Below are 15,524 nucleotides of genomic sequence, written 5' to 3'. Positions count from 1 at the left end.
ACACAGACACACAGACACAGACACACAAATAAACAAAAACAAAAACAAAAAAACCCCCACCACACCGGAAGTCAAAGCAAGCTCCTCCCTTCCCTTTCGGGAAGTGAGGAAAAAGAACGCGACGGGCTGCAGTCCCAAGCGCTTCCGGTTTCGTGCGGCGTCGAGGCTGTAAATCGGAGGGCCTTGTTTGGTTCCTCCCACAATGGGCGGGTTCCTTCGGACCACGGACCAATAGTGAGCGAGACGGCGTGCACTAGCCCAATGGCCCTGCAGTGGGTGGGGCCTGGGGCACGGGTTTGCGCCCTGGAGTTGGCGTTTCGGCCCACGTGGGAAGCGACGGGGTAGATCGGGCTGGGATCCCAAGTGCTGGAGAGAGACCTGCTGGGAAGATGGGGCCGGCCCCCGCCGGAGAGCAGCAGCGCAGAGCCGCAGAGGACCCAGAGGTTGGTTGCTCAGAATGTGCTTTATTTTGGCGACAGAGCCAGAGATAGTCAAGCCTGATCGCTAGCCTGCAGGGCGGCCTGCTATGGAGGAAAAAAAAAAAAGATTACACCAGGACGGCCTAGACTACTGGAAAAATGACTCTTAGGGAATCTAAGCCTTGGCGAGATCTGGATAGAGCAGGAGTAGAGGTGATATTTGGAAAGGCCTAAGCCTGTCTCAGCCAAGGCAGTGACGGGTAAACTCATTCAGGTCTAAGCAGGACTGCGTCCTCACGCTGTCAGACTTCTCTTAGTGATGGGGATCCCGAGTTTTATAAAAATCTTAACGCCCACGGAAAGGGAGGGACTAGGGTAGATGAAGCCTTTACCCTCAAACTTGAGTCGGCTGCTACAGATACCCCCGATTTCATGTCGGTTTCTGTCTCTCTGGTCATAGGTGATGGAACTTGCCTTCGAAGGCTTGGACAAAGAGAAGCCACCCTCAAGAAAGCATGCAAGAACAGAAGCCCCTGCAGAAGGCCTCCTGCAGCCAGTGAACCTCAGTCGGGAAGAACTGTACAAGGAGCCTACGAATGAGGAGCTGAATCGCCTTCGCGAGACGGAGATCTTGTTCCACTCCACCTTGCTCCGTTTACAAGTACTTGGGTGGCCAGGGCAATTGGTTAGAGGGGGTTTCCGCGGGAGACCGAGACTCACAGATTCCTCCCTTCCCTCTCTTAAAGGTGGAGGAGTTACTGAAGGAAGTCAGGCTGTCAGAGAAGAAGAAAGACAGGATTGATACTTTCCTGAAGGAGGTTACCAAGCGGATCCAGAAAGTCCCTCCAGTCCCTGAGGCTGAGGTAGGACAGGTGGCCTTGGGACAGTGAGTCATGAGACCCTCTTTGCCGTTCTCCTACAACATTTGATTACTAAGGACATCATTCTCATTGCAAGACAACTCAACCAGGACACAGGTCATGCATTCACCTCTCACACGTAGATCCATCTTGTACAAATTTTGTAGGTGTTTTGTTTGTTTGAACGGGGTCTTACATACCCCTGGCTGGCCTTGAACTCCTAGTAGTCCTGCACAGTTCCTAAGGACTGAGAATGAGGGTCTAAATCACTTTTCTTTGTTTGTTTTTTGTTTTATTTTTAAGATTTATTTATTGATTTTATGTATGTGAGAATCCTGTTGCTATCTTCAGACACACCAGAAGAGGGCATTGGATCCTCATTACAGATGGTTGCAAGGCACCATGTGGTTTCTGGGAATTGAACTCAGGACCTGTGGAAGTGCTCTTAACCACCGAGCCATCTCTCCAGCCCACTTTTTTTTTTTTTTTTAAACGTAGGGTCTTAACTTTGTAACCTGTACTGTCCTCAAACTGGTGATGGTCCTCCTGCTTCAGCCTAGTGAGTGCTAGGATTGTAGTTGTGAACCTTTACTTCCAACCAAAAATTATTTTATTTTGTGTATTTATTTATTTATTTATTTATTTAAGATTTATTTATTTATTATATGTAAGTTCACTGTAGCTGTCTTCAGACACTCCAGAAGAGGGCGTCAGGTCTTGTTACCGATGGTTATGAGCCACCATGTGGTTGCTGGTATTTGAACTCCGGACCTTCAGAAGAGCAGTTGGGTGCTCTTACCCACTGAGCCATCTCACCAGCCAGTGTATTTATTTTTTATTGGGACAGGGTCTCATACAGTCCAGGCAGGCCTTGAACTCGCTTGCTATGTAGTCAAGGGGAGACCTTGAATTTCTGATCTTCCTGCTTTCCCAAGTGCTGGGGTTGCAGGAGTGAGCCACCATTCCTAGCCTGAAAATAGAAATGTCAGGGCGGCTTAGATGTCAATCGAGTTATCTTCACAGAGGGAGAAGGCATTTGTGGAAGAGTTACAGTTTCTAACATACAGTTTCTACATACTAGATATCAGGGGCTTTGTGAGGAAGGTGATAGAATCCATGTTTCCTGCTTCTGGCTCCACAGCTCACTGACCAGTCATGGCTCCCAGCTGGGGTCCGAGTGCCCCTCCACCAAGTGCCCTATGCCGTGAAGGGCTCCTTCCGCTTCCGGCCTCCATCCCAGATCACTGTTGTGGGCAGCTACCTTCTGGATACTTGCATGCGACCTGATGTCAATGTGGATGTGGCAGTGACCATGCCCAGGGTAAGGCCCATGGTTTGGGGGCTATAGAGGTTCAGCAAAGGGTCTTCCCTTTGGGACTTTGTGCCCTTTGTCTGAAAATTGGGTGTGTTTTTCCTGGGACTTAAGCCTAGCTTTGACCTAGTCCCCAGTTCCATGAACACTTACGTGTGTGACCTTCTCTCTTCTTCCCTGACTCCTTCAGGAAATCTTGCAGGACAAAGATGGGCTGAACCAGCGTTACTTCCGCAAGCGAGCCCTTTACCTGGCCCACTTAGCTTACCACCTGGCCCGGGATCCCCTCTTCAGCAGCGTACGCTTCTCTTACATGAATGGATGCCACCTGAAGCCCTCACTGCTGCTGCGGCCACATGGTGGGAGTCACTCCCTGGGCTTAGTGCACACTATGGGATGGTAAATCTGGAGGGGGCCATGAGGTCTTCAAGGTCTAGGGGAGTAGGTCTAGAAGCCTCGAGGCCGGGAGTCATGGGTGCCCAAGTATGGGGGGATGCTAAGGGGACCCCTCAGATTCCAGGAGTTGTAGAATCTCACTACTCCACCACATCTCTATCCAGGGAAGGATGAGCGCCTAGTTACTGTGCGCCTGCTTCCCTGCCCTCCCTTGGACTTCTTCCGTCCCTGCCGCTTGCTGCCAAGTAAGAACAATGTACGTTCTGCCTGGTTCCGAGGGCAGAGCTGTCCGGATTACGGTGAGCAGGCACTGGTGCTGGAACGTGTTGGTGGACAAGGGTTTGGTGGAGTCTTCTCTTCTAATCGTGTCCATTTGTTTGAGTAGAGCCGCCCACCCCCCACTATAACTCCTGGATCCTGCAGGATGTAGCTTTGGAGACTCACATGCACTTGCTGGCGAGTGTGCTGGGCTCCGCCCAGGGCCTGAAGGATGGCGTGGCACTTCTGAAGGTTTGGCTGAGGCAGCGGGAGCTGGACAAGGTGAGTGGTGGGTGGCCTGGTGTCCTTGCCTCTGTGGGAAGGGTTGCTCCTGAGCTCAGTCGAGTCATGCTTCTCTTTCAGGGCCTGGGTGGATTTAACGGATTCCTCATCTCCATGCTGGTTGCCTTCCTGGTGTCGAAACGGAAGATCCATACCACCATGAGCGGCTACCAGGTCCTGAGAAGCGTCCTGCACTTTCTCGGTAAAGCAGCTAGAGTGGACAGGCCAGGGGTTGCACTTGTCCCCGGGGGTTCTCTCATTCCACCAGAGCTCCGTTAGTTTCTTGTCACCAGACAGGAGAAAACAGTCTGAGACAGGCGGTTGTAGCCACCCAGGCCGAGGGAGGCAGGGAGGGCATCGTCGTGGCTTATGTCCCAGAAGGACCTTCTAATAAACACCTACCTTGTCTGGTTCACTCCAGCCACTACCGATCTGACGATCAACGGAATCAGTTTCTCTCTCAGCTCAGATCCCTCCTTGGTGAGTTAGGTGACATGGGCAGGTATGTGCCAGTGGGTCTGCAGGTAGACCTCAACCCTGATTGGCTTCTCTCTGCCCCTCCAGCCCACCCTGGCTGAATTCCACCAGCTTTTCGCAGTTGTGTTTGTGGACCCATCAGGCCGCCTCAACCTCTGTGCCGATGTTACAGCTTCCACGTACAACCAGGTACCAACAGGTCTTCCTACTCCTGGATCCTCCCTATGTCTCCGCTCAGGCTGCCATGCCTGTGCCAGGACCTCAGAAGCAGGCCCGGATTGTGAGCCTTTCGGCCAGCGAGGGTTACAGTTGCGCCCCCTCCTTACCCTGTGGCCAGGTGCAGTATGAGGCAGAACTGTCTATGGCATTGCTGGACAGCAAAGCTGATGATGGATTTCAGCTGCTGTTGATGACTCCCAAACCCATGATCCAGGCTTTTGACCACGTTGTCCAGTGAGTTTGGGGGTGATCTAGGGTCACAAGGGAGGAGGAGTCACGGATGGACCTAGTGGGTTCTCATTGGTCCGCTTTGCCCTGTACCCTCCAGTCTCCATCCACTGAGTCGCCTGCAGGCATCCTGTCACCAGCTAAAGCTTTGGCCAGAACTGCAGGATAACGGCGGGGACTATGTTTCAGCCGCCCTGGGCCCACTAACCAACATTTTGGTGCAGGGTCTGGGGTGCCGGCTGCATCTGCTGGCTCACTCTCGGCCCCCAGTCCCAGAGGTGAGACCATGTAGACTGGGAAGTTTGTGGGGTTCCAGCCAGGCCTGGATCCAGGGTCCAAAGGGACTCAGAGCGTGCTGCCCGGCTGGTTTGTCTCCAGAGCAGGCTTGGGGACCTTTGGGCTGAAATCAACCTGTTTACATCTTACAGTGGAATATCAACCAAGATCCCCCAAAGCACAAGGACGCCGGGACCTTGACCCTGGGGTTTCTCTTCCGGCCTGAGGGACTGACCAGTGTTATTGATCTTGGCCCAGAGGCTGACAAGCCTGAGGTGTGGACCCCCAGCCGCCCATGGGGAGGAGTGGGTGGAGCTTCCTCATGCTACCCAGGTTGAGGCCTGTCTTCAGTGCTTGGGATTGAGCTCAGGGCTTTGGGCACGTTATTAGTCCGGCCCTCTTGTCACTGAGCGACGCCCCAGCTCATTCTCTCTTGGTCTCTCCAGGCTGCTGACTTCCGTCAGTTCTGGGGGACCCGCTCAGAGCTCAGGCGTTTCCAGGACGGAGCCATCCGGGAAGCTGTGGTCTGGGAGGCAGAATCTTTGTTTGAGAAGCGTCTTATTCCTCATCAGGTGGTCACCCACCTCTTGGCTCTGTAAGTGTCAGCATCTTCACACCAGGAGGCTGCTGTGGTCTGGGCAGCCATTTTCGGTAGGCATAGCCCCTGAGACCCTCATTGTATCTGTGTTCTTCAGCCATGCTGACATCCCAGACTCATGTGTCCAGTATGTGGGTGGCTTCCTCGATGCATTGATCCAAAACCCCAAAGAGGTAAGAGCCTGGGCTCTAAACCAGTGACTGCAGGGTAGTGCTTGTGGCAAGCCTGGAAGGAGGACCCTTTCTACCCCAGCCAGGTTGCATCTCCCGGTGTCCAGCAGGGGGCGCTCCGGTCCTGCCATAGCCCGAATCATGGCAGCATCCTAGGTGGTGCTGGGGTTTCTTAAGACCCAGACTTCCTCCTGAGTGTCTCTTCTCTTCATCAGATCTCCAGCACAGGCGAGGAGGCCCTGGCATTGGCCGTGCGTTGCTATGATGACCTCAGCCGCCTGCTCTGGGGGCTGGAGGGTCTCCCACTTACTGTGTCTGCCGTTCAGGGGGCTCACCCAGTGCTGCGCTACACAGAGGTGAGGTGCAGGAGGGCAGGGAGTCCTTTTTGGCGAGTGCCCCCACCCACACCCACCCCTGCTCCATTCTCCCGTCTCTAGGCTGTCCCTCTCCTCTCAGAGTCACTGTCCTCATTTCTTCCACAGGTTTTCCCTCCAGCTCCAGTCCGACCTGCCTACTCCTTCTATAACCGCCTCCAAGAGCTGGCCTCACTGTTGCCCCGGCCGGATAAGCCCTGCCCAGCCTATGTGGAGCCTATGACTGGTAAGAGGGTCCTTGGGAGAGAGTGGGGAAGGCGGCAGGCTGCGGAATCAGATCTCTCACCCCTTCTGGTCTTTCTTCAGTGGTTTGTCACCTGGAGGGCAGCGGGCAGTGGCCTCAGGATGCAGAGGCAGTGCAGCGGGTCCGAGCCGCCTTCCAGCTGCGCCTGGCGGAGGTGCTGACCCAGGAGCATAGACTACAGTGCCGAGCCACTGCCACACACACTGATGTCCTCAAGGTCAGGCTGCTACAGGGTGGGAATCACCACAGAACAGGCTCCAGGGACCTCAGGGTTTACAGGAAGATAACTGTCGGTCGTGGTTTGGGGAGTAGGGATCCAGGCAACAGCGTACCCCCAAGTGCTCGCTCTTGATATTCATTGCCTTTGTCACCTCTTCCCACAGGATGGATTCGTGTTTAGGATTCGGGTGGCCTATCAGCGGGAGCCCCAGATCCTGAAGGAGGTGCGGAGCCCCGAGGGCATGGTCTCTCTGAGAGATACCCCTGCCTCCCTCCGCCTTGAGAGAGACACCAGGCTGTTGCCCCTGCTCACCAGTGCCCTGCATGGGTAAGGTTACATGCGTGAGCTCTTCTTGGATGGAGGCCTCCACCTGCCCCCATTCTGCTTTCCTGGCTACCGGACTCTCTGGGAAGCCAGACAATAATACCTCATTTGTGAACTGGTAGTAACATTAGTAATAACCTCCCGGGGGGAGAAGATGTATACCCCATGTGGGCAGTGCTGGGCAGAGGCCGAGTGACTGGCTGTGGGTCCGACCCTGTGCGGGGCTCTGAGTTCCCAGTCTGACTGCCCAGTCTTCCTCCCCCAGACTCCAGCAGCAGTACCCAGCCTACTCGGGTGTGGCTCGCCTGGCCAAGCGGTGGGTGCGTGCCCAGCTTCTGGGTGAGGGCTTCACTGACGAGAGCCTGGATCTGCTGGCCGCTTCGCTCTTCCTGCACCCCGAGCCCTTCACCCCTCCCAGGTAATGATTGTACACTCCCTCACTGGGGAAGTTGCTCTAAGTGATGCAGTCTTTATTCTAAACGGGGGAGGGTGTCTGGGTGCACGATAGAGGGTGTTTCATGACTTCTCACATGTCACTGAGGGACTGGGGACATGAGACCTCAGTCTTTGTCTTCTATCTGCTCAGTGTCCCGCAGGTTGGCTTTCTTCGGTTCCTTTACTTGGTGTCTACCTTTGATTGGAAGAATAACCCTCTCATTGTCAACCTCAATGGTGAGCTGACTGGTAAGTGGTAGGACTCAGATCAGACCACTGGAAGAACTTCCCATGTAGATGGCACAGTAAGTCAGGTGAGCTCCCTGTAAGTTTGCCTGGGAAGCCTCCTAGATCCCAGATGTCGAAGCCTAATTGTCCGTCTTGGGGAAGAGAATTATCAGATGGAAGAGGCAGAGGCCATATCCAGTCTGACTTAGAGAGCTTTGCCTATGTGGCCCATGACAAAATTACTCCTCGGGGCTGTGGAGCAAGGGGAGAGCAAAGGACAGCTTCTTGAGTTCTAGGTGAGTCTTGTGTGGGGAGCCAGGAAGTTAGGCCAAGTGCCCGCACCTTGGAGGTGGGATTGTTGGTTTCCCATTGTAACCTTAGGAGCTCTTGAGTCCCAGGAGAGCAGGGTGTCGGGTTCCTAATTCTCCACCAGGTGTGTGAGAGCCCAGATGAGGGGGGCCTTGGGCAGGCCTCAGCAGGCCAGGGACTAGTCTGGGGGTGACCAGCAGTGGAAAACTCTACCTTGGGGCTGAGGCTGGGAGATTAACACCCCACCCCACTAACTTGAATGTGGTGTCCCTTTTATAACCTTTGTTCTTTGGGAGCGGGTATTGGAAAATCCCTGTGATGGGCAGTCGCTGGGTACACACACTCACGGTGGGAAGGCCAAGGTCTTTTGGGGAGGCTGACGTAGCCTCCCCTGTCATCTCTAGCTGAGGAACAGGTGGAGATTCGAAGTAGTTTCCTGGCAGCTCGAACACAACTCCCAGTCATGGTCATCATTACCCCCCAGGACCGCAGAAACTCTGTGTGGACACAGGATGGACCCTCTGCCCAGGTTCAACCCCTTACCTGTCTCTAAATTAATTAACTTTTTTATTTATTTATTTACTTACTTATTTTACTCAGAGAAAAAAGTAGGCCCGACCTAAGCCAGAAGCATGGTCAGCCTTGGTTTTTCTGTGTCCCAGATCCTTCAGCAGCTCGTGAGCCTGGCGGCTGAAGCCCTCCCTATCCTGGAGAAGCAGCTGATGGATCCCCGGGGGCCTGGGGACATTAGGGTAAGGATTTGACTCAGTAGGTCCTAGGCCCGAAGTCTGCAGTTCAAGGGACCTTCTCAGGATGCCTAATTGCTTGCTCTGTTTGCTGAGACTGCATATGGAGAAGGCTTTGAAGCTGCCATGTGCTGGCCCTAGTGAAGCCTGGTGGGACTCAGGCTGGCCTGGCCGTTCTGTCTCGGGTTTGCTGCTCTCACGTTCCTGAGGCATGCAGCCTGTAGTGGATGGCTGGATGCATGGGAATGAGTATGTGGAAGGGTAACTTAAAGGCTTCCGTAGACCGTGTTCCGGCCACCCTTCGACATGTACGATGTGTTGATCCACCTGACTCCCCGCCACATCCCCCGGCACCGCCAAGCCGTAGACCCTCCAGTTGCTTCCTTCTGCCGTGGTCTGCTCGCTGAGCCGGGCCCTTCGTCTCTGATGCCTGTCCTGGGCTATGATCCCCCCCAGCTCTATCTGGCACAGCTCAGGGTAAGTTCTTACAGGACTGGCTGGCCTGGGGAGTGTTCTGTGGAGCTGCAGCCGTGGAGGAGGTACTCGGGTACCTCTCGTAATCTTGCTTGCATTCTGTCCTTTCTAGGAGGCCTTTGACGATCTGGCTCTCTTCTTCTATGATCAGCATGGTGGAGAGGTGATTGGTGTCCTCTGGAAGCCCAGCAGCTTCCAACCCCAGCCCTTTAAGGTATGTTGGCCAGTGACACTGTCTTGTGCTGCCAGCTGTGTACATGTGGTTCTCTGGGTGGCCCTGGGTCAAATGTATGTATGGGGCTCATGTATCTATTGACACTGCCCTAACCTTGCATCTCATGGTATGCCTTTGTGACACTTCAACTCAAATTTGCTCTCTGATTCTTCAGGCCTCCGGCATAAAGGGACGCATGGTGGTATCTCAAGGTGGGGAGCTTGTGATGTTGCCCAACATAGAAGCAATCTTGGAGGACTTTGCTGTGTTGGGTGAAGGCCTGGTACAGGCTGTAGAGGCCCGAAGTGAGAGGTGGACAGTATGATTCTCGCCTTGGGACAAGCGTAGGATCTGTGCAGTAGCAAGTCAGCGGGGCAGCCACTCTCAGTGTATATGGACGCCCGATGAACCACTGAATCACCCATCCCCGGAGAAAGCGAGATTCTTCTGATGCTTCAGCTCTGGGGCAGGGACCATGGTGTCCTGTGTCCCCTATACCTGACCACCCTGATTCCCAGAGGAGGAGACAGAGCCAGCTCAGAGGGAACTGAATCCACAAGATCCATTTGCCCATCCATCTTGAGTTGAACAGCCTGAACTGTTGTTCATTTTTGTTTTCTCTCCATCTTCATCTTCCCGCTGGCAGGACGGATGTGTCCAGATGTCAGCGTGCCTTTCCCTGTTGCTGCTTTGGCCTTAGATTGTGTCCCCTCCTGGGGGTCAGGGCACCAGCACTGAACAGTGGGAGGGAGTGTGTATGAATGGAACCCATTCAATAGGCACAGTGCCCTGAGGGTAGGAACAGTGGGAAAAGACATAGGCTGGGCAGGGCTGGCTGGAGTTGAGGGGATCCCTGGTCTAGAAGAGAGAGCAGGGCGCTGCAGCCTAGGCTCTCTGGGTTCTACCCCCTCCTTGCTGCTGCCTGTCGTTCCCCATTACTGTGCCACATGCCTGCTCTGAGGAGCTCTGAGGGAGGCAGGATGCTACCTCTCAGCCTGATCCACATCTCCTTCTGGCAGCCACTCCCTGCTTTTCTCTCCTAATCCTGACTGGTTTTTTTTTTTTTTTAGACTCAGCTCAAATAGCACCCCACCTAGTCCCTGCCCCCACCCCACCCCTCTCCCTTCTGTGACCTGTGAATGCGATTACTCCTTGTTGAGTTCACTTGGCAGGCATGCATACCAGTATGCACCTTCTATTGTCCTGAACTCTGATTTAAAATTAAATTGCTTAAGTCTTTCTGAGTACCTGACTTGTCTTTTCTCATGATTTCAGCCTGGTCTATGAGAAAGCTCTGTGGGTACACAGCATGCTGAGCGCAGGCAGATAGATGACCTGGGGACACAGCATGCTGAGCGCAGGCAGATAGATGACCTGGTGTTTTTCATAGCACCTAGAATGAGGCTCACAGTGCTGTGTGTAAGGGGAGCCCCAGCCCAAGCTGGGAAGCTGGGGCCACCACCACAAGGCCACAAAGAAACAGGAGGCAGAGCCTGTGGACTATGCTGCAGTCGAGGTGGTGAAAGAAGGCCTAAGACTGATTTGAGTGTAGTGGTGTCACACCTTTAATCCCAACACTCTGGAGGCAGGGGCAGGAGCAGCTCTCTGAGTTCGAGGCTAGCCTCCTCCTCGGAGTGAATTCCAAATTGGAGGCCAGTCCAAGCTACTGAGACCAAAAGCAGTGGAGACCAGTGTGTGTGAAAATCGAATCTTAAAAGCCTGAAGGTCTGGCAATAAAGCTCAGCAGGTCAAGTGCCTGGGCCTGAGTCCCATCCTTGGGTTCACATGGTAGAAGGAGTAGTCCCAGCACTCGGGAGGCAGAGGCAGACAGATTTGTGAGTTCAAGGCCAGCCTGGTCTACAGAGTGAGTTCCAGAACAGTCAGGGCCACACAGAGAAAAATGCTGTCTCAAAAAACAAAACAAGGGCTGGAGAGATGGCTCAGTGGTCAAGAGAAGTTATGAGCACTGACTGCTCTTCCAGAGGTCCTGAGTTCAATTCCCAGCAACCACATGGTGGCTCACAACCATCTGTAATGGGGTCTGATACTTTCTGGTGTGTCTGAAGACAGCTACAGTGTATTCACTTACAGAAAATAAATAATTCTTAAAAAAAAAAAAAGGTTGGTGTGATGGTACTTGCATTTGATCTCAGCAGTTAGAAGGCAAAGGGGTGGATCTCTGTGAATTCCAGGCTGGCCTAAAAAAAGAAAAAAAAGAGAGAGAGAATCCACTCCTGTAAGTTGTCTTCTGGCCTTTATCATACACTTGCCTAAACACAAACGACGACAACAAAGCCTGAGATTTAAAAAGTGATTTGTTACGCGTCTAAATGCACACTAACACTGTTAACACTATTTTTTTTTTTAAAGATTTATTTATTTTATGAATGTGAGTACAATGTTGCTCTCTTTAGACACACCAGAAGAGGGCATCAGATCTCATTGCAGATGGTTATAAGCTACCATGTGGTTGCTGGGATTTGAACTCAGGACCTCTGGAAGAGCAGGCAGTGCTCCTAACCGCTGAGCCATCTCTCCAGCCCCTGTTAACACTATTAGGTGTTGGCTTCCATACCTTTTCCTAGTCTTTTGAAATGGTTGTATATAGCCCAGGATGGCCTTGAACTCGGGATTTCTGAATTCTGCTACCTCCCAAACGCTGGGATTGTGGGTATGTGTCATCATGCCTGGCTTGGCTTCCATATTTTATAGCCCTGGCTGTCCTGGAACTCACTCTGTAGACCAGGCTGGTCTCTAACTCAGAGATCCACCTGCCTCTGTCTCCGGGAGGACTAGGATTAAAGGTGTGCACCACCACTTTTCACTTCTTTCTGAAAGAGGATTCAGGCTCAGTGCTGGGTGTGACCAGTTGTGCAAGGACCTGGATGCCTGGCAGGTGAGTTCCATCTCGAGAAGCCACACGCAGGAACTCTGGTCTCCTCTCTTATCTCTGTGGACTTTACTCTGTCCTTGCTGTCGTCAGACAGCTCAGCCTGGAGGCAGTTCTGTAGTAGGTGGTTCTAAGAGTATAGACACCAGGACCCACGAGGGCTTGGGCCTCCTTCTGGCTTGGTTCACTCTTGCCATCTGTATGCTTACAACAATGGCTTTGCTGGTGCCCTCTGCATGCCCAAGTGCCAAAGGAATATGCTGAGATCTCAGAAACCTTTCCGAGCCACTCCTTCCTGGACACTGCTCTTGCCACAGACAGGGCAGGAAGCCCAAGCTTTCATTTAAATCCCTCACATGGCAGCTCCAACCTGTTTTCCACAGATCTCCTCCAGGAGGTAAGGAAAGAGATGACTCTGCCCTGGCTCCTTGCAACAGGACAGGAAGACGTTGTACAGGATGAGGGTTGCTTGGCTGTTCATGTCTCAGTCCACTGAGGACTCTGAAGGGGGAGCTATTCAGGATTTTTGTTTTGGTTTGTCTTTAAAGATATGTTTACTTTATGCATGTGAGTACACAGTCTCTGTCTTCAGACACACCAGAAGAGGGCATCAGATCCCATGATAGATGGTTGTGAGCCACCGTATGGTTGCTGGGAACTCAGGACCTCTGGGAGAGCAGACAGTGCTCTTAACCACTGAGCCATCTCCCCAGCTTCCAGCTATTCAGGTTTTGATTGAGGGTTGGAGATAGGAGCTAGAACCTGGAGGAGAGAGTAAGAAAGAAGTGAGAGAGAAGGGAGAAAAGGGGAGAGGAGAGGGGAGCTCAGCTCTGAGAAAACCCTGTAGATGTGTGCTAGAGATGGTGTCTCGGATGCACCCCCATGGGAGCACCTGCCTCTCTGTGCTCCTCATTGCACGTGGACATAGATGGGGCAGTCTGATCATGGTGTGATGTCTCTTCTTTATGCGCTAGGGACCTATATGCACACATCTACATGCCTGTGCCTGTGTGTGCATAGGGTTTGGTTTTATATTCAACACAAGGAATCACTGCAAGTGAGGGAACCTGGCTTTGGTGAGTGCTGGGAGCCAGCCAGCCTGGAATGGTTTGAAACAGGACACAGAAGCAGTTTTAAAGACTGATGGTCTCTGGTCTTCTAGCTCTCTAACCATACTGAATGCTTGTTGATAACTTCTAAGAGAAATCCCAAAAACTTTCTTGCTTATTTTATGGTTAAAAACTACTGGCTTGGGCCATTAACACCTGTTGCCTAGCATTATATATATATATATATTGCTATCACTCTCTTTTCTGTCCAGGCCACTGAAAGTTTCTCTGGCTAGGCTGCTTAACTCTTTGTGAACTAGAGAGGAGGGAAAGGAAAAGAATTAAGATGTTTTATACAGGCAAATATGCACAGACACATACACATCCATCCATCCACTTACATATTTACATATTCATTCGCATTCTCATTTACACATTATCACATTCACATTTTTGTTGGGCACAACCATCTGTCTTATACATTCCAAAAGTATTCATGCATGCTTGCATTCATACACATATACCTACACATGTATGAACAGACAGACATATACATGTGGATGGATGGATGGATGGATGGATGGATGAATGGATGAAGCAGAGCTCCCTAAGCCAAACCATCCAACCAACCAACAATTTTCTGTCTTTTTTTCTTTCTTTCTTTTCTCTGACTTTTTTATACCTTCTTAGACAAAAAGTTCTTTAGAAAATTACCTCGGAGATAGAATGTTACATAAAAAGGGAGTGACAGAAGGATGCTGATATAAGTTCAAAGCAGTGCTTCATTCTATAAGTTAGCTATAAGTTCAAAACAACAGTTTCTACATGGCCTTGCCTTTTCAAGGTGCACACCTGTGCCTTTATCCTTGGACCTAAATGTTTTTCCTTGAACACAAATTTTTCCCAAGACTATTTTTAGTCTTTTTAGTGTAATTATGAAAAATCATTGTATTTCTTATTATTCAGCACTTATTTACTACATGGGTGGGCACATTCTAGTCTTGATTTTAACTTTATTACAACTAGCAAAATAACTAAGACCATCTCTAAAAACTTTCCTCCTGGACTGGAGAGATGGCTCAGCGGTTAAGAACACTGACTGCTCTTCCAAGCATCCTGGGTTCAATTCCCAGCAACCACATGGTGGCTCACAACCATCTGTAATGGGATCTGATGGCCTCTTCTAGTGTGTCTGAAGAGAGCAATGGTGTACTCATATACATAAAGCAAATAAACAAATCTTTAAAATAAAAACCTTTCTTCCTAAAATTATTTGAATCAAATCTGGAATTCTATGGAATCATTAATTCATCTAAACATCATTAATTCATGAAAGTTCATCTTTATGTTGATCTGCAGGAAATCTGGTCAATAGAGCAGGCTAATGCCCAGGGATTATCATATTGATTTAATAATGACAGGAAAGGTATATCAGTTGTAAGAAGCAATCCTGAGATGAAGTCTCTTGGGAACCTAGCCATGGAGGTCACCCACTGTAGACCATGCAAACCCCTTGAGCCACCTCCAGGAAGGCCACCCACTAGCCTTAGCCTATCCTGGGTGGCTCCTGACAGGAGAGGATGTCAGGAGGAACCCTGGACTCCATCCTGTGGCTCTGAGAAAAGCTTTTCCCTTTTGGAGGGGGATGTTTAGACTTCCTAAGTTCTGACCTTTGAATCTTCTTTTGTTCAGTGTGATGAACTCTGAAACGGCCTTCCTTTCTGGCAGCAATGGCGGTCAGCCGTCTCTCAACCCGAATCTTCTCAGCTGATGAACCTCTTTTCCTCCACCCAGCTTCTTTCTTTGGAAGAAAAAACACAGGTCTCCCTAAAACCCAGGGTCTGTGCATCAGGTTACTAAGTCAGACTCGGGCTAACTAGCCTCTCCCCAATATACACGACACCCCCACATCCGGTCTCCCCAATATACATGACACCCCCACATCAGGTCTCCCCAATATACATGACCCCCACATCCGATCTCCCCAATATACATGACACCCCCACATCCGGTCTCCCCGATATACATGACACCCCCACATCCGGTCTCCCCAATATACATGACACCCCACATCCGGTCTCCCCAATATACATGACACCCCCAACATCCCGTACTTATTTATGAGTCAGGTATTAATCCAGCTGAGTGATAAGGGAGAGGGGAAGCGTGAGGCACGTGAGTCACTCTCACCCTTCACGGGAAAGACTGCTCTGCCCATTCCCCTGCTTCAGAGCTGGAGGAGGCACCTCGGATTGCCCCAGGAAACTAAGCAAGACCAAGAAAAGGGGTGTTCCAGAGGAGACTTCCTCTTGCTCCTCAAGTTTTAAGAGGTGGGTGGGGAACATAGTTTTTCTGGTTTGTATGACGTTCAGCCATGTAGGAACTTGTCCAGGGACACAGGGAGTTGGGGGTAAAGCTACATTGGCCGTGCTGAGCCTGTCCTTTGGGCCGAGGGGTGAGGCGAGGTGAGACGTGGTGAAGGGAGAACGGAAAGAAAGGTCTGGGGGTCTGCCCAGAGGGAG

General features: G+C 51.5%; 1 protein-coding gene across 1 annotated transcript; it reads left to right on the top strand.

Annotated features, from left to right (window-relative positions):
- The first annotated feature begins 268 nt into the window (after window positions 1–268).
- On the top strand, window positions 269–10,310 carry Nol6 (nucleolar protein 6). Its single transcript, XM_021222464.1, has 26 exons — window positions 269–443; window positions 880–1,080; window positions 1,166–1,282; window positions 2,421–2,600; window positions 2,782–2,950; window positions 3,152–3,286; window positions 3,373–3,527; window positions 3,609–3,729; window positions 3,949–4,007; window positions 4,092–4,193; window positions 4,342–4,457; window positions 4,552–4,729; window positions 4,880–5,002; window positions 5,174–5,322; window positions 5,423–5,498; window positions 5,711–5,851; window positions 5,978–6,095; window positions 6,176–6,330; window positions 6,497–6,660; window positions 6,923–7,075; window positions 7,244–7,341; window positions 8,034–8,158; window positions 8,292–8,381; window positions 8,658–8,852; window positions 8,962–9,063; window positions 9,239–10,310. The coding sequence occupies exons 1-26, from the start codon at window positions 390–392 to the stop codon at window positions 9,386–9,388; spliced, it is 3,426 nt and encodes a 1,141-aa protein (XP_021078123.1). The 5' UTR covers window positions 269–389; the 3' UTR covers window positions 9,389–10,310.
- The last annotated feature ends 5,214 nt before the right edge of the window (window positions 10,311–15,524 follow it).

The sequence above is a fragment of the Mus pahari genome, chromosome 22 (genome assembly GCF_900095145.1).
Source record: "Mus pahari chromosome 22, PAHARI_EIJ_v1.1, whole genome shotgun sequence".
NCBI lineage: Eukaryota > Metazoa > Chordata > Mammalia > Rodentia > Muridae > Mus > Mus pahari.
Note: the sequence above shows the minus strand (reverse complement) of the source record. Positions and strands in the feature narration are given on the sequence as shown.